This window comes from Aythya fuligula, chromosome 17 (genome assembly GCF_009819795.1).
Source record: "Aythya fuligula isolate bAytFul2 chromosome 17, bAytFul2.pri, whole genome shotgun sequence".
Taxonomy (NCBI): domain Eukaryota; kingdom Metazoa; phylum Chordata; class Aves; order Anseriformes; family Anatidae; genus Aythya; species Aythya fuligula.
In genome coordinates, this window is record NC_045575.1 from 5,681,679 (window position 1) to 5,699,448 (window position 17,770).

General features: G+C 56.1%; 1 protein-coding gene across 3 annotated transcripts in view; it reads left to right on the forward strand.

The window, feature by feature from the left end:
* The window catches only part of LOC116495986 (kinase suppressor of Ras 2), a 55,411-nt gene that overhangs the window by 30,381 nt on the left and 7,260 nt on the right, over positions 1-17,770 (forward strand). For all 3 annotated transcript variants that reach the window (XM_032198773.1, XM_032198775.1, XM_032198774.1), the window contains 7 exons: positions 332-450; positions 2,414-2,582; positions 4,433-4,474; positions 4,764-4,830; positions 5,352-5,400; positions 5,979-6,346; positions 15,592-15,688. In XM_032198773.1, coding sequence (XP_032054664.1) covers positions 332-450; positions 2,414-2,582; positions 4,433-4,474; positions 4,764-4,830; positions 5,352-5,400; positions 5,979-6,346; positions 15,592-15,688 — 911 coding nt within the window. The remainder of the gene's footprint in view (positions 1-331; positions 451-2,413; positions 2,583-4,432; positions 4,475-4,763; positions 4,831-5,351; positions 5,401-5,978; positions 6,347-15,591; positions 15,689-17,770) is intronic.

Consider the following 17,770-nt stretch of genomic DNA (forward strand, 5'->3'; position numbering starts at 1 on the left):
CTGGAGCCGGAGCTGCCTGCTGCACGTTTTAGGGCAGGAGCAAGGAGTGATGTGGCTTGGGGGCAGCCCCTGCAGCCGATGTTCAGCATTAATGAATTAACCCCCCCAAAACGCTCCTAAAAGGTCCCTGCTGCGAGTGGGAGGCTCTGAGCCGGCTCCTTGGCCTGCTGCGAGGAAGAGGATGGTGGCACTGGGTGGGAAAATGCTCATGCTGGCCGAATCCCAGGGCTCCTGGTGGCTGCTGATGCTCTCCGACGTGTGCCTTTACAGCCTCCCCCTTTCTCTCTTTCCCCCCCTCCACCCCTGTCCCCCCCGTCCCCTCTCCCCGCAGCGAGGTTAGTCCGGACAGAGTCGGTGCCCTGCGATATCAACAACCCCCTGCGGAAGCCCCCCAGGTATTCGGACCTGCACGTCAGCCAGACGCTCCCCAAAACCAACAAGCTCAACAAGGTGAGCAGCGCGGCGTGGTCCCCAGGCCCCTGCCCAGCAGCCACCGAGGTTCTGCTCCTGCCTCAAAGCCCCACATCCCTCCTGCACACCCCAAAAGGGGAATATCCAAAATCTTGGTGGCTTTTGCTGGGTCTTCAGCCACCCCTTGTCTGGATCCATCCCAGAGCCATCCCCTTGCTGCCACAACTTGCTCCAGTCTGTGTCCTCTCCCCGACCCCTCTGCTATGCAGCTTTGAAAGCCATTCTTAAAAGGAGGAATTAATTAAATTCCTGTTCCCACGTGCCCTATGCTTGGGACAGGTTGGTTTTCCCCTGGATGGAGCATCTCCTGCTCCTGTGGCTCCTTGGGATTCCAGGCACACCCACTGGGGGGGGTTTCTCTTTGCATTCTGCATCCTCCAAGCTTATTTTTTTCAAATAGCTCAAAAATCATGTGGGATTGGAGCTGCTGCCTGAAACTTCAGGAAAACTATTCCAAGTCAGACAAGCCCCAAGGAGTCTGCTCGTGTCCCTGGCCCCGCTGGTCGAGGCAGAGCGGGCAGTGCACCTGGCTGCTTTCTCTGCGCTACATTAATTGCAATAAAACAGCATGGGTTTATTTTGGAGAAAATTTAGAGTTTTTACACCCCAGGCTCTTAGGAGATCCTCAGAGTAATTATCTGCCTTGTTGTTGTTGCGGTTATGGCGTGGTGCAAATGGCTTCGGTGGCACCTGGGGAGACTGCGGAGCTGCCGCGGGAAGCGAAAAGAAACCCAGATGCATTTTTCTTTCTAGCGTGGGTCCTTCCAGTGATTTTTTTTCATGTCGCCGCCACGCTCCTTTATCTTATTAGAGGGCACTGGGGAAGTGATTCAGCCCGCTGGTACAGGCTGGGACAGGAAGGGCAGCAGCACCGGTCTCCTCCTGCCACCGCGCTCCTAAGCAGGGCGTAACAACGCACACCATATATTTGTAGACCTATCTCATGCTTTGAAAGCTACAAATGAAACTCGTGCCCGTGCTGATACATAAATCTGGATGTCCTAATATGTGCAAGTGCAGATCACCGAGCTGTACCCGGCTCTGAGGATGCAATGGGGCTTTTCTAAGGAGGACTGATAGAGACCGCTGGATCAGCAGCTGCTAGGAAATTGTCCTCGTGCTTCTCCCAGGCTGAGTGCTCCTGTTCCCATTACAGTGTCCTCTATAAACGTGCTTTATCCATCAGGCCCCCTTCTTTTGTTGTTTTTCTAAAAGCTTTTCTTCAGAGATATCCTGTTCCCTGTGCACAGCGTAGAGATCTCATTGTTCGTGGCGCTCGGTGTTGGTTTAAAAAATATTTTGCCCAGCCAAGGCTGTCATCTGTGTCAGGGTGGACTGTACAAAGCACACATGGGTTTCCTGGAAAGCCCAGCTCATTTAAAACCTCATTAAATGGGACTAAATTGGGAGGCTGGTGCAGATTTCTGGGGGTTTGCCAAGGGGGAGCTCCCATCTCCAGTGGGGAAATCAGACCCTGCAACGTGTCTCCCAGCTGGGCAGCATGGGTGTGGGCAACGTGGGGAACTCCGTCCCCAGTTTTCCTTTCCAGACCCTCAAACCCTTCAGGTCCTCAGCCATATTTTGTCCCAGGTGGCCCTAAATAACCAATCCCAGTGTGTCCCATCACGTTTGTCCTTACCTTGATTAGGAGCAATTATTGGAGGGCAAGGTCAGCTAGCACTGGGAGATGTCCCGGGATGCTCGGGTGCTGCCTGGACCACAGGAACCTTGACTAGTCCTTCCAATTCTGCCTGAAATCACCCCCCTGGCCATGCTGGGGCTCTGGTTGTTCCCCAGGACTCCTGAAAACATGGGAGTAGGGTGACTCGTGTCGCTGCCACTTGTCACCTGGCATCCTCCGCGCTGCAGCACGCCACCGTGGCACCACCCGGCACCGCTCTCACCATCTCCCCTCTCCTTTTCCCCCCTCCGTGTCGAGCAGGACCACATCCCAGTGCCCTACCAGCCCGACTCCAGCAGCAACCCGTCCTCCACCACCTCCTCCACGCCGTCCTCGCCGGCCCCGCCGCTGCCACCCAGCGCCACGCCGCCGTCCCCACTGCACCCCTCGCCGCAGTGCCCGCGCCAGCAGAAGCAGTTCAACCTGCCGGGTACGTGCCGCGCTCCGCACCTCCACGTCAAGCCCCCAGGCACGTGTCGGGGGGGGTCTGCTGAAGGTGTCCTTGGGGTGAGGGGCTGCTCCAGGCTGGGAAAGGGGAAAAGGAAGCAGAAATGAGTTTTGGATAATTCAGGAGGGACCTCGGGAGTCTCTTGCCCAAGGTGCTGCTCAAAGCAGGGGCAGAGCGCAGGGCTTTATCCAGGCTGGTCCTGAGCAGCTCTGAGATTGAGGCTGCTAAAACCTTTCCAGGTATCCCTTAACGTGTGCCTGGTGTGTGGCCTCAGTGGGGAAACAAGGTCTTGTCCCTTTGCTGGGGTGCCTGGGGGGGACATCCCCATGTTTTGGGGCAATGCATCTCCTGTTTGTAGGGTGAGGTTGGAGTGCACGTGGGGAATTGTTGGTGCTGGGGGGATCTGACATGGCTCATCCCACCGAGAGGGAAGGTGGAAAAGGACATATGGTCACAGGGTGCTGGTGCAGTTCCTGGTGGCTGCAGGATGCAGGAGATGCATTAAATCCCACAAAACGCAGGGGCTCAGCCGTCCCGGGCCATGACCTTCCCCTCCCATGCACTCTAGCAGTCCCAAAAAGGGGTGACAAGGGGGACTCCCAGCTGTGACCCAGCTCTGAGATGCTGAGACACTTGTGGCCAGCCTGGCACTGGTGACCCATTTTGATTCATGTCCCTTCTTGGGTGGGTGGCCAGGAGGTTGGGTCCCTCCAGATGGAGCATGCCAGGGGCTGGGCAGGGTGCTGGGGTGGACAAAGAAGACAGCAGAGGAAGATGGGGGGGATGTGTGTCACCTGCAGAGCCACCTCTGCTCCCACCCTATAGGGCTGAAGCATCCCGATGTCTGGGCAGTGTGGCCCCAAATGAGCCCTGAACAAGCCCTGGGCCCTGCGGGTGTCTCGGGGTCCCCCAGAACATTTGGTGCCCCCATCACGCTTTATTTCTGGAACAGAGACCTCCCCCCCCCAGGCTGTTATTTCATCTCCTTTGAAGTGCAAACTGCAGGAGGAAGCCCGCAGCTGGCAGCAGCACCTCCTGACCCGGAGCTGGGGCTCGCATCGAGCTGGCGGGGATGGAGCGGGGCAGGATCAGCCCCACAGAGCTCAGAGGGGCTCACCCCCTGCCCTGTGCCCCGGGGAGAAGAGGATCTGGTCGGGCACAAAGCGGGGCTCACCGCGCTTTCATCTTCCCTTGTGGGAAGTTCAGAGTGGCCTCACCAAGATGGTCATCTCAGGGATTAGGATTTGAGCTCGGGGATTGCAGCACGGTGACCTTTTTTCGCCCCGAATTACCTTTGGGTCTCCTTTGATCTCAGCTCAGGTGTGTTCGGGTCCTGCTACAGAGCTGATGGGCTGGAGCAGGCAAAAACGGGTGCAAGCAGCTGGAAATTCATCGCTTGGTGCTGCCGGGCCGATCGCACCGCTCAAACCCCGCGGGCTTTTGGTTGCAAACTGGGCATCCAAACCCCACAGGCAGCATCAGCACTCCCCGAATGTTAATTACGGGTGTGAAGGGGTTGCTGATGCCAGCAAAAAGAGGAGTGAAGTTTTAAGGGCTGATGTGCAGCCAACCCAACTGCGGTGGCTCTTGTCCCTCGAGCGATGTAGAGCTTACAATAAAAGTGTGTATGGAGGCTACGCTGGAAGCACGGGAGGGAAAATACCTCTGCACACATCAAATGGGCTTAGGGAGCCAAGGAGGGAGCGTGTGTGCGATGGATCGGGTCCTCCCTGGGTTATGGGGCAGGGACCAGGCTCAGGGCTGGCATTTCGTGGTGGGGGACTGGGTGCAGCCCTGTCTGCTTGGCACTTACCCTTCTCTTTCTTTTGCAGCCTCCCATTACTACAAGTACAAGCAGCAGTTCATTTTCCCAGGTAAGGCTCTCCTGCGAGGCAGGGTGCTGTGCTGCACCCCTTGGAGAGGGGCAGGGTCCCTCTGGGGTTGGATGCGTGGCTGGGTTCATGCAGGGAGGTGGAGCTGGGTCCCCCAAATCCATACATTGCTTTAGGACCGCATGTGCCATGAAGATACTACAGGGCTGGGCGACCCCAAATTATCCCCAGAATTGCACCCGGCTCTGATCCAAGGGTTTTGGGGGCAGGAAGGAGGACTGGGCTCCCTGGGGGCTCCCCACCGGCTCTCACTGTGCTCTCTCCTCCCCAGATGTGGTACCCGAGACGCCGACCCGAGCCCCGCAGGTGGTCCTGCACCCTGTGACCTCCAACCCCATGTGAGTGCCGGGCCCTATGGAAAAGCCCTTTTGGGATGCTGGTGGCAGTGAGGGGTTTATGTGCTATAGCAGCATGTGGGAACCAAAAGTGGTTGTAAGGAGGTAGATGGGGATTTTTTTACATCATTTTCTTCCTGCTGATGCAGCCCTGGCTCTGAGATGGGGACAATTTGACCCCCCAGGTCCTGATGTCAGAAACAAATCAAAACTGAGAAACCACCTCAATGTGCCACAAGCACCTGGCCAGACTTGTAACATGGTCAAACCTGTGAGGTCCCAAGGGGCTTCTTGTCACCAACCCCTCCTGGGACCTCAGCGATGGATCCCATCCATCCCCCTCCTGTGCTCATTCAGCCCCTCGGGTGGCTGCGACTTGTGGGGAAGGGGCGCCTCTCCCCAATTATCAGCAAGGCTAATTAGCCAGCACTTCTCCTCACTCATCCCCTGGGTGAGAGTGACGTACCTAGCATTGTTTTCACACCGCAGTTGGTTTTTTTTTTGTTTTTTTTTTTTTTTAACAGCCTGGAAGGAAATCCATTACTTCAAATTGAAGTGGAGCCCACGTCAGAGGTGAGCTGCTGTGGGTTTTGTTTGTGGGGTGAAAGGGAAAGTCCCCAAACTGAAGTTGGTTAAGGCAGGGTTTGGGGATTTGGACTTTTGATGCCTTCATTGTCTGTGCATCTCCAGAAACGATTGCACAGAACTGTCTGGGTCAGTGTGGGGCTCTGTGGGCACCCAAGTCACGGACACTTCAAGGCGTGTTTCAAGGCACCCAGTGAGATCAGCATCTCTGCAGCAAAGCTGCAGATAAATGAGTTAACAGCCAGGCTTGGTCCTGCCCAGGCACTGAGGGACGTGGTTTGGTGATGGGGCTGGGCAGTCTGATGGCTGGGCTCAGTGATTTTGGAGGACCTTCCCAACCCAGCTGGCTCTGTGCAGGTCCCTCATGAGCTTCATGTCTGCCCTCAGCTTTATATTCAGTGAAATTTGATGAGATGCACAGAAAATTTGGCACAGGGCGAGCATCCCCTCAGCAGCAGTTCCCCAATTTGTGTCGCATTGCGTGGCGCAGCCCCACTGAGCACCCAAGGGTGGCAGGTGGGTGCCGGTACCCGCACACGATCACCTCCCCGTCCCCTCTCCTGCAGAACGAGGAAGGCGCCGAGGAGGCGCAGGAGTCGGAGGATGACTTCGAGGAGATGAACCTCTCGCTCCTCTCCGCCCGCAACTTCCCCCGCAAGGCCAGCCAGACCAGCATCTTCCTCCAGGAGTGGGACATCCCCTTCGAGCAGCTGGAGATCGGCGAGCTCATCGGCAAGGGCCGCTTCGGGCAGGTCTTCCACGGCCGCTGGCACGGGGAGGTGGCCATCCGCCTCATCGACATCGAGCGGGACAACGAGGACCAGCTGAAGGCCTTCAAGAGGGAGGTGATGGCCTACCGGCAGACGCGGCACGAGAACGTGGTGCTCTTCATGGGGGCCTGCATGAGCCCCCCGCACCTCGCCATCATCACCAGGTAGGGCCCGGCATCTCGCGTGCGTGGTTTTCTCACCAAAAAGTCCTCCTGAAGGCCAACGATACCTCTTGATAAGGTGCCAGGAGGCCAGTCCTCCTTGCCCTAGTGGAGGGATGTCCTCCATCTCCTCTGACACATGCTGTGGGACAGCAAAACCCTCCTATGTGGGGCCAGGCAGTTTAATCTCCGGGAAACGCAGAGCCTGGAGGTTTGTTTTAACCAGGAGGAGCGCAGCACGGTGCTGTCTCAGCAGCTTCTGGCCCAGAGGGGTTTTTGTGTGGTCCCTTCCCCAGAGCTTGGATGAGTGATGGGGTCTGGAGGGTGTGAAGCAGTGGGGCAGCAAACCCCACAAGTGGCCTGGTGGTGTGGTAATGGCTCAGGCATCTGTCTGCAGGCTTAGCAGGGCGTGAGTGTGGCATCAAATTGTCCTCGGTACAGCCAGAAGGGCAGAGGAGATGTGGGAATCTGGGCGCGCTCAAGGAGGGCTGGTGCTCCAAGGGGCTTGTCCATGGGGGCTCCTCACTCCCAAGACCCTACAAGATGAGTCACAGTCTCCTGGAGCGTTCCTTATCCTTTCCCAAAGTATTTGTCCCTGTGGTACCCCCAAAATTGTGCATGGGCCAGGGCCAGGGGAGGGAGACGTGGCCTTCGGGCACAGAAGCAGAGGCACCGTGCTGCAGAGACGTGTTGAATCCCCCCGTGTCTGCCCTGATCACCGAGCCTTGACCTGCCATCATGTAAAATCCATCTATCCCTGAATATTCAGCTGCTCCCCCACCTCCAGGTGATGAGTGCAGCCGAGTTTCCCCGAGGTGAGGCTGAATTTCCATCCCTCTCCCGGCAGCGTTTCAGGACGCAGAGCCACGAGCCCTTTGCGGCGCGGGTCTGCTCGCCTCTCCAGTCCTATTCAACCCCAGGAGCGGAGCAATTTATTTGATTTTATTTTATTTAGCTCTGAAGTATTTCCTATTCTAACGCCTCTTTATATAAAACCGCTCAGGTGCTGCTCTTGACAGCTTTGACAAAATAAATACGTGCGCCGCAGCCGCTTGATGCATTAATGGGGCTGCCAAGCACGCCGCTCCGCTTTCTTTTCCTCCCCAGCTGCACCCGGTCCTTTTTAAGGTCAAAATACGGCATTACGGGATTGCTGGAAAAACAATCTGCACTCACAGCATCGCTGAGCGTTGCGTGCTCTTCGCCTACAGCCGTGAACTCACTTTTATCCCTGTTCTTCGAAGGCTGGAGCAGCATTGCTGTAGTTTTTCGGTTTCAGCCGGGGGCTGTTCAGCCTCCTCCTGCTGTGCTTGTGCTCTCTGCACGATCTGCTCGTGGCCGGTGCTGGTGCTGGGCTGGCTACGAGGGTGCTGGAGAGCTGAGGAGGAGGAGGGTGGTGGATGGAGGCGCAGAGAGCAGGCTCAGCGGATTTTTGGGAAGCCCCAGACTGCACAGCCCTTAGCCCCGAGGTGATTTCCAGGCACATTTTATTCCCTTTGGGGCTTTCTGTGGGGCTTTATTCTGCTGCTGCATCCTCAGCAGCACCACTGGGGCTCTCGTGGTGCTGCCTGGGCAGGGTGCAGGGATGCTCCCCGGTGCCTGGGGTCCCTGCCACATCTTGGAGCCCCTCCTGCCATGGCACAGGCAGGAGCTGGTGTCTGGGGATGGTCCAAGGCACTGGGATGCTGAGGATGCCCAGACAGGAGCTGCTGGCTCTCCCAGGAGGGGCCCTGCTCCTTGGGGGTGCCCAGAGATGCCCACGCAAGGACACGGAGAATTTTCCCCACCGAGGGGAGCGAAACCCCTGGCAGCTATTGCAGCCCCCCCGGCTTCCTGCGGCAAGCTCCGAGCAGCTGCCTCTGCCTGCAAGGGGCTTCACCGCGCCGTGCAGCCCGGAGGGGTTATTTATAGGAGGGTTTATTTTTGCTTTTTCACATCCCCACGTCTTCCTTCCTGCTCAATCGTGTTATTCCAGGCCGCTCATCAGCAGGCAGCGATCTCCCCCTCCAAACCCCGCAGCCCGCGTGCAGCTTCCTGATGTGGAAACATCATCACAGCCGAGGGGAAACTGAGGCAGGGCTGCCTTTTGCCTTCTTGGGCGATAACCATTGCTCCAGCCCGAGCATCCCGAGGTGTCTCCTCCCAGCATGAGCCCACAAGTCGGGAAAAAGGGGAGAAATTCAGCTGCTCGTAGGAATGCAGCGGTGGTTTGCACGGTGGTGGCTCCGCCGGAGTCGCTAATGGATTTTCTCCTGGGTAATGAGCGGTGGGGACAGTTAGCATTCATCTTAATTAGTCTCGAGCAAGAGCGGGTGGGAGCCGTGGTGCCGCAAGTAGTGCTTAATGGACAGCGTGGGGAGCGGCTCCCAAGTCCTCGGCCGGGTGGAGAGGAGGGAGTGAGAAATTGCGGTTTGTGCGGCACGGGGGGGAGCCAGAAGTGGCTTTTGCTGGCGATGAATGAGATGAAGCCGGGTCTGGGTGAGCTCACGCTGCTGCCGTCCCCATCCGCAGCCACCAGGAGGGAGGTGACACCTTGGCCACCTAGTGGGACCCGGCCAGGACAGAGTATCAGAGTTTTACAGTGCTGTCAAAAAGGCTCGAGCCACCCAGGTGCAGAATCTGCAGGTTTCTGGGAGTCTACGTGCTCCTTCCTGGGGAAAAAAAAAAAAAAAAAAAGACCCAAATTTTAGTGCTTATCTATCCTTTCTGGCACTCTGAGGTCTGGGAGAGGGGCTCAGCAGCTTGGGGCTTTTTGCGGAAGGCCCTTGTGGGATGGGAAAGTTGCTTGCAAGCAGGAAAAAAAGGATGGGAAAGCTTAGCAGGGGCTGTGCACCCAGCAGCCTGGGATGCTCCTGGCTGAGTTTTGGGCTCTTGCTCCTCATGGTGCAGTGCTGGAGGGACCCCAAATTTACCGGGGTGCAACCAGGAGCCAGGTCCATCGCTGTGAGCCTCCTGCCTGGGCAGAGGAGCCGCCGGGAGCGCTCTGATTGATGTCCCCGGTGTAACCCTCTAGGAAGACCAAGGAGAACGGTGAAGAACATAAAGAATTAAGCTTGACAAGGCCAGGTCCACGTAAGGAGGATTAATTTGCTGAAGGTGCCTTTCAGCAGGGGAACGTTGGGTTCTTGTGCCGGAGAGGGAGCAGCTCCCAGCGGCTGCCCGCAGCCAGCCCATGGATGGGGGGGAGCTGAGTGCTGGGGATGAGCATAAACCAAGGGAAAATATTCCCACCTCTGCTCTGGGCAATAAGGTGTTTGAGATGTGAGATTTGAAGGCATCTCTGTGCAAAGCAGCCGCTTGGCAGAGGGCTGGCAGCTGGCTTGGCGTAGCGAGACATCCGCACCGCCCAGCGAGGCTGCTCACGAGCCAGACATCGAGGATGAAAAGTGTCCTTTTGGTGACATCTAACTCAAAGGTCCCATTTTTAGCTGCTTTATCATGGTGTTTTTAAATGCAGGGTGGGTGCTGTTGGTCCTCCCCGCGTTCCCTGCATCACCTCCTGTCCCAGTGAGCCCCTGGGGTTGGGGAAGCTGCAGGGATGTGCTCCTCTCACTCCATCCGTGGTCAAACTGGAAAAGGAGTGGAAAGAGGAAAACACCCAAAACTTTGAGGTTTATATGACCCGAACAGCAGGCTGCTGGGGTAAAGGGATGGCGCTGCAGTGCCTGGGAGCTCTGGCCCCCTGTTTCTGCAGTTAGGGGAGCTCCTCTCCTCTTGACATTTACAGCGTCCCAGCTCAGCTGCGCAGGATTTGGGGCTTGTAGACCTTATTGCTTAGGGAGCTGGGGGATGAATATTTATGGGATTCAAAGGACAGGGGGTTCTCTCCCTCGGGTGCTTTGTCGGAGAGCAGAACCAGCGGGGTTTTGCCTCCCGTGAACCTCCTCGTGCACTGGAGTCCTCCAGCACCTGCTTTGGGGCTGAAGGAGCGGGCTCCTTTCCTACCTTTTTGGTTGTTTTTCTCCTCCAGCTTCTGCTGCGCTTCTCCTTCCATAGCATTTAAAGTAATGAAGCCCATAGATCACATAATAAATAGGTATTGACTTCTTGCCACGGGCTGGATCAGAATTGATTGACCCGTGGGAATACACTTCTTTCCAATCAATAGGAGGCCATCAGGCTGGATAAATCTTGATAACGACTGACAACGGGAAAGTCAATACGTGTATTAATATATACATTAAGCGGGCATATATCTTCCGCCTGGAGACAGCGGTGCTTGTGGCAGCGGGAGGAGCGGGACGGGAGGGGAGGAGACCGAAATATTCGGGGTGAGGAGGTTTGGGGTTGGGGAAAGGCATCGGCACGGTCCTTTGGGGTGTGCTTTGTGCCCGAGAGAGAGTTTGGGGCTGAGTCTGGAGTCCACGTCCCGGCTGGCAGCATCTGATCCATCCCTGTGGCCAGCTCCTTGTGGGCAGCACATTAAGGGAGCGAACACAAGTGTTGTTTTGTTTTGTTTTGTTTTTTGTTAACAATTATTACGATGGCTATTCCAGAGGACAGTCGGGTTCGAGGGAAGCTGCCGTCTCGATCACAAGGCTTGCTGCTTCTTCAAAAGCAGGGGTTTCTCTATTTCTTTGGCATCCTGAAGTTGAGAGTAGCAGAGGGGTCAGGGAGCAGGGAACACAGGCTACCAGGAGGGGTGAAAGCATCCTTGCATGTCCCTGTGCACCCAGCCAGCCCTCCCCGAGCCGATTACGAGCGCACCCTTTCCAAAGGCACCACGTATCAAATATTCTGGGGCGACTTGTTTGCCACCAGGGCTTTAGATAAGCCTCTGGGGACCGTGGCTGCTTTGCATTCACCTGTCTCGTGGCTGTTTTCAAAGCAGCCGTAGAAGAGCTCGCCTCCTCCGCCACTATCTCCTTGAAATAAAAATGCATAGAGTTGGCTTTTTCCAAATAGCTATTTTCTTCCAAAGCCGTGCCGGGGCTGTGGCTGCTGTTTGCGGGGACTGATTGCCCTCCTCCTCCTCCTCCTGCTTCCCCAGCCCTGCTGGCTCTGTGCTATCAGGGAGGAAAATCCAGCTGCCTGCCTCCTGTCTGAGGATGTTTCCATGGGGCAGCAAGTGAGGGCTGAGCACAGCAACGTGTCTTTGTGCCTGCTTTGCCCCGTGCTGGTTGTGCTCGGCACACAGCAGGCTCTGGGACTGAACTGCTCACTCCTGGAGGGTGCTGAGCACCCTCCTTCCCTTGCTGCTGGAGCTTTGGGAGATTTTTGTATGGAAACAAGTGTTTGCTGCTTGATAAAGCCAGGGAGAGCCTGGCTTTGGGTGGGAGGTGGAGTTTGTCCTGGGAAGTGTTTTACCTCCCCAGGGATGCTCCAGGAAGGTCCGGGCTTGCTGCTGCTGCTACTCAGCAGTGCCTTGGGCTGATGCACTCGTTGTTTTTGTATTTGTGGCCCAGCAAGGAAGGATTGTGTTCCCCCAGTGCCCGGGAGGAAGGAAACCCCACGTGGCGCTTGTCACCAGCGCTGGGGGCGAGGAGGGAAGGCAGCTCCCTGCCTGCCAGAGGATGTAGCGATGAGGTGGAAAATGAAGTTAAAGCTGAAGTTCCCGGGGCTGGGAAGTTCCCCCACTTGGTCTCGGGGTGTTAGTGGCTAAGGGAAGAGCTGCTGGGCTTCATGCAGATATTTCAGCAGTGGAGCATCCCGCTGAAACCAGTCCTGGCAGGGCTGGGATTTCTCAGCCCCCGATCACAGCGGGTGCTGCTGGCATCCCAGCTGGGGATCATGCAGCTCTGGGTTCCTGCACGGCACCCGACATGTGCCAGCTGTGCCTGTGCTGGTCCTGCCTGCCAAGCAGCAAGTCCCAGCGATGTGCCTCTGCTTGCTGTGACGGCATCTTTCTTAATATTGCCCCCAAATCGCTCCTTTTTGGCATAATGCTAATAAGCAGTAGACTGATGGCGGATCTGGAAGCATCCAAGCAGCCTCTGCAGAGCCCTTCCTTTGCTCCGGCTTTGCCCGAGCTCAGATGTGACCTGCTGGCAGGGGTAGCTTTATATTAAAGCACTTATTAGTAATTCCCACTCTCTCCTCCTGTCTCTCCCCTGGGTGGATGATGCTGGCTATCACCATGGCATCTGAGCCCGTTCCCCATACATCAATTCAGCAGCAAGCGATGAGCTGCCCGAAGTCTGGCATTTATCACTTTGGGGTGTTCACAACGATCCTATTTAGATCCTATTTAATGGCCCACCGTCACATTTGTATGGATGGTTGGGCAGGGCGAAGAAAAGCGCACAAAACCTGCTGAAGTGACAGCCTCACGAGCTGAGCACGGCCGCCGAGGTGCCATCGGGTGCGGAATTTGTTCCAGCACGAGTGAGCAGGAGCCAGGCTGAGGTCTTAAACCCTATCGAGGTGATGGCCATCAGTACTGCAACGAGGACGAGGCTGCTCCCCCCATCAAATGGCAGAAATATCAAGAGGCAGTGCTCCTGCTCTTCCTAACTCATCCCTCCCGAATTGTTCCTCTGCAAGTCACTTTGGCTTTGCTCCCGTTGCTGATGTCTCCAGCCCACGCTGGTGAAATGCAGAGTGTTTATAAAGCAATTTGGGATTTGGCTTGCTTGGCTGAACACTTCAAAAACTCATCTTGAATAGCAAGCATCTGCAGTGGGATGGGGCCGGGGCTGTCCTGGGGCTGGGGAGGCGGCGAGGGAACATTTGGGGTCGATGTGAGGACCAGGGGACCCCGGCTTTGGAGGGATTTGAGCATCTCCCTGTAGCTTTGGTTGGGTTTGGTCTCGTGTCACCACCTTGCCTGGGTGCAGAGAGGTTTATTTCACCTTCGTTTCAGGTGTCACGCCGCGTGATCCGAAGCGGGGTGGGTGCCACCTCCCAGCACCGACCGCTCGAGGCAGGGATGCGTGCGTGCGCCCCCGGCACCTCGCTTTGTGCGCTTTGAGCGCTCCGTGCCCGCTCCTCCCGCCCGGATGGGGACTATTCACAGCGGGCGAGGAGCGAGAGGGACCCAAATTGCCGGGGGCTGCCATGAAAAGGTTCCGCAGGTGCTTGCTAAATAGACTCAGGTGCTGCATAATAGGTGCAAACAGGGCTTTGTGGCTGCATTGGCAGCTCCTTATCCAGCGAGAAATCGCTAGCAAACACCCGGTGCGGCTGGGTGAATTCACACCGAGGAGCTATTCATCAGCAGGGAGCGAGTCACGGGGCTGCGTCCCCAGGGACAGACCAGCAGTGGCTGCATGTCCCCAAGCATCGGGGCTCCTGTGGCCGCTGCCTCCCTTCGTGGAGCCCCCATGGCTGGGAAGGCAGCAGAGATGGGAATCTCGTCGGAAAGGATTTATCACTGCACTTTGGAGAAGCAGCAATCGGTGGTTGTTTTTTTTTTCTTTTCTCCTCCTAAACCAGTCCTTTTTATTCCAGGAAAATAGCTGATGTTAACTCACTTTGGGGCTGAAATCAAAGCTAAGCTCTTAAGTTGAATTTGTACTGTTGATTCATAACTAATCCAGCCCATAAGCAACTTCTGGTAACAGTTTGCTCCAGAGGGAAATCAGCGTTTGCTGGGAGTTGGGGAGAGTTGTGATAACGTGTGTGTGTGTGCATAATGTGTGTGTGTGTGTGTGTGCAGCCAGGGACAGCGAGCTGGGGCTGAAGCTGTTAACCTGTTGCCTCGTGGGGCTTAAGCTCTACAAGTCTATTTAGCAAATCAATGCAGAAAACTTCATGGTGGAGACAGAATTCGTGTCCGTTATTATTCTGCCCCCTTCAATTCCAGCTGCAGAAAGCCAGGGGCACGGATTGCCTTTATCACTCATTCCCAAGCAATATTGAGAGCACTGGCATCCTAATCTTCAGAAAAACTCATATTTGTCCCCGACTGCAGTCAAACTATTCCGGCAGATAAAGCAGCTGGTTTAGCTAGAGAAAGCTGACGTTTGTGACTGCGGATGCTGCAGCTCGTGCGGTCACAAGTGTGGCTCCTGCAGGTGCTGGCGGCTGGGCAGGGGCGAGCAGGCAGCTGCAGGGGTGGGTGCGAGGATGCCCCGAGCCCTGCGGTGTCTTCCTGGCTCATGTGCATGGGGCAAGGCTATTTCCAACATGATCTGCAGGAATGTGCTTTGAAAGGTGCTGTCATCTTTCCCAAAGATGTGAAATTTTGTCTCGCTCTTGTTCCTGCTTCGCTGCTCAGCCTGGGCATGGTGCTCGTTAGTACAATTTGGGAATGGTGCTTGTTAGACACGTGGAGATTTGGGCTTTGGGGCACGAGGTGCTGCAAGCCCATTTGAGGGGACCAAGCAAGGATTTATCCCAACCCAACCAATTTAATCCCCAAAAGTGCTGCCGGGAGCTCAGCATTCCCCTTCTTTCTGGAGGTGAGTCCCTGCAGTTGGGTGGAAATTTGGGGACATCCACACCTGCCTTTGCTTTGCATCCCAGGGGATGGCAGCAGGCAGGAGGAGGGGAGCGTGGACAGGAGTTAAATCCTACAACTTCATGTTCGTTAACGAGAACAAGATCAATTAACATCTGCGCTTCCTGAAGCCTCTTTAACGAGACGCGCGCCTGCCTGGCGCTTTGTTTCTCAGGCACAGGTACCCAGTCCCATCCTTCCAAAGTTGCCTGTAATGAGCGTGGGTGGATGTAGAAAAGCAAAAAAAAGCCCCTTTTTTGTGGGCGGGAGTCGAGGCAGCATCCACCCACGTACTCCATTATGATATTCAAATGTCAATATATTTTTAATTGGTTTATATGCCCCCCCCTCCCCCTACAGCTGCCTTTGGTAATTAAGGCTCTGTAAATAGATTTTACTGTAATTGGTACGAGAAGGAAAATTGGAGGACATTGTACAGTGCATTGGGTTTTTTTGTGTGTTTTTTATTTTTTTTTTCTCCCTGTCTTTCCTCTTTTGACTCATGTTACATCTGTGAGCATTGTATCCCACAGGGGAAGAGGCGGGGAGGAGACGCGGACAGTTTTGCACCAAAAAAAAATAAAAAATAAATAAAAAAGATGCTTGCTGGTGAGAGGGCCAGCTGGGCTGCTGCTGGCCGGGACATGGGGACAAGATGGGGATAAGCCCCAGGGATGGCACTGGAGGTGGCAGAGCTGGCTCCCTCCCTCCCAGTGCCCCCAGTATCGCTGCTGAGCCCCCAGTGCACCCCATGATGTGCCAACCCTGGTGGCTGTCTGCCACCCCTGCCCTTGTCACTGGGGGATGTTGCTGGGCAGGGGATTTATCAGCCGTGCTGTTATCTTCTCCTTTTCTCCTGTCCTTCCAGCCTGTGCAAAGGACGGACTCTCTACTCGGTGGTGAGAGACGCCAAAATCGTCCTGGACGTCAACAAGACGAGGCAGATAGCGCAAGAGATCGTGAAGGTACGGCGTGCTGGGGGGAGATGGTGGCACCGCAGGGCCAGGGCAGGACCCCCCCGTGTGCATGTCAGCACCCAGCCGAGCTGGCCCAGCACCCACAGCACCTTCTGGGTGCAAAACACGGGGCTGGCAGAGATCCCTGCAGCTCCCAGGGGATCCAAGGGCACCACGGCTGGCCCAGCCTGGAGCAGAGGCCAGGGAGGTGCAAGGGGTGTTGGGCAGATGTGGCTGAGCCCCATGCTGTGGTGATGGAGAGAAGCAACAAGAGGTGAACCCCGTGTCTTTGCTGGGGCACCCGGCTGGTCATGGGTGCTCCTGGCCCACCCCATGGGGCTCCATGCCCATCCCAGGGGTGCTCCCAGCCCCTTGGGTTACACCATCCACCCCACGCGTGCCCCAGCCTGGGTGGTGGCACCTTCTTGCAAAGCTCTGGATTGAAGTTGGGGTGTCCGCTTTTTTTCTTCTTCCTTTTTTTTTTTTTTTTTCCTGATCTGTATTTTCTATTTTTAAAAGAAGGATTTTTCCTGCTGAGCAAACATCTCAAGCATCAAATATGTTCTTGCCTCCCAAATGCTCACAGCAGGAGTTGATGGCTCGGGCCAGCCCCTCTCTCTGTACCAGTTGTTTCCTCCTACTGGTTGGGGTTTCAAGGAGCGGGCTGGGAGGCTGCTGTCTCCTGCGGCTGCCCCTGTATTCGACGTGGGTTGGGGACCTGAAGCCCTTCATGGCTTTACAGGGAAACACTAGCACAGGAGATCTCAGCAGGGCTGGACCCGTGAGAAGGGAGCATCACTGTGAAAAATTCACCCGTGACATTTGCCAAAGCAAATCAGCAAAAATGCCGTAGACCCAGCTTCATCCCTGATGGCAAACCTCTCCTGCACCCTCTCCTCTATGGCAAGGCTCAGCTGGGTGCCTCCTGAAACCTGCACCGGGCAGGGGATGCTGGCTCTGCCCTGAGGAGGTGGTGGAGCTGCAATTAGCAGAGGTCTAATTGCACGGGGTGGGCTTTGGCAGGGCTGGGGAGCAGCGCCCTGAGGAGGTGCGGGTCGGGCGACGCAGGGAGCTTTGGCTCCGCCACCCAGCCCAGCGCTGGAGTGACTTTATCTTTTGATTCTCCGCATGAGACCAGAGATCCTTTAAGCTTATTGGATTACCGGGTGCAAGGGCTCTTGTTCCGCTGCGATCCTCGGGAGCCGAAAGTTAATTTGTTTAAGGAGCGAAGCCGGCAGAGGGAGCTGGCTTTTCGCTCACGCGGGGCATCGGAGCAAATGACGGCGCTGCCGTGCCTTGTCTCAGATGGAATTTGCTGTGGGATCTGTGGTATCCCCCGCGGAGTCACCGGCTTCGTCAGAGGGGCTGATTGCTCCTCCAGGAATGCCTGCAGCAAAGTTTTTCCCGTGCTCCCTGGTCTCTAAATGCATCGTGGAGCAGAGCCATCGTGGCAGCCATCAGCTCGCAGGAGGCTCAGTGGCACGGCTGGAGGGTGCCCCAACCTGGACCTTGGCACCCACAGCCCCTTCAGGAAGCATCCTTCCCCATTCTAACCTTCCCCATTCTAACCACTGCATCCCAGCTCTGAAACTCAGCCCCCAAACCCGGTCTCTTCCCAAGACCCTCAGCAGGAGGTCGTGGAGGCTGCACCCTCCTCCCGGGGTGCAGGGTCTGGGTGCGCACCCAGATTTCGGCGTGGTGCTTGGCCTCAGGATGGGCAGCATTCATGAGCTGATTGCAGGGTGATTAACAGCCCCAAAATGCCAGGAAATAATTGCACAGTAGATGCAGCACCGTATAGCTACCGCATGAAGAACATGAGGCACAAAGGCACTGGCGGTGTCTTACAGCAGATTTTTAAACCTTATCCTTGCTCCATGTGCTGGGATTTGCAGACCCCTAACGAATCCAGCTCCGGCTGTGGCACCTTGGGCATCTGCAGCCCCCCATGGTTACCCAGGGCGGGTTCCCACGTGTCCATGGCCATACATGAAATGATCAGAGCTCGGATGGTGCCTTGTGGAAACCCACTTCAACCCTCCCGTGCCAGTGGTGAACTGATAATTGCTCTCAAGCAACAGTTCAGTAGCC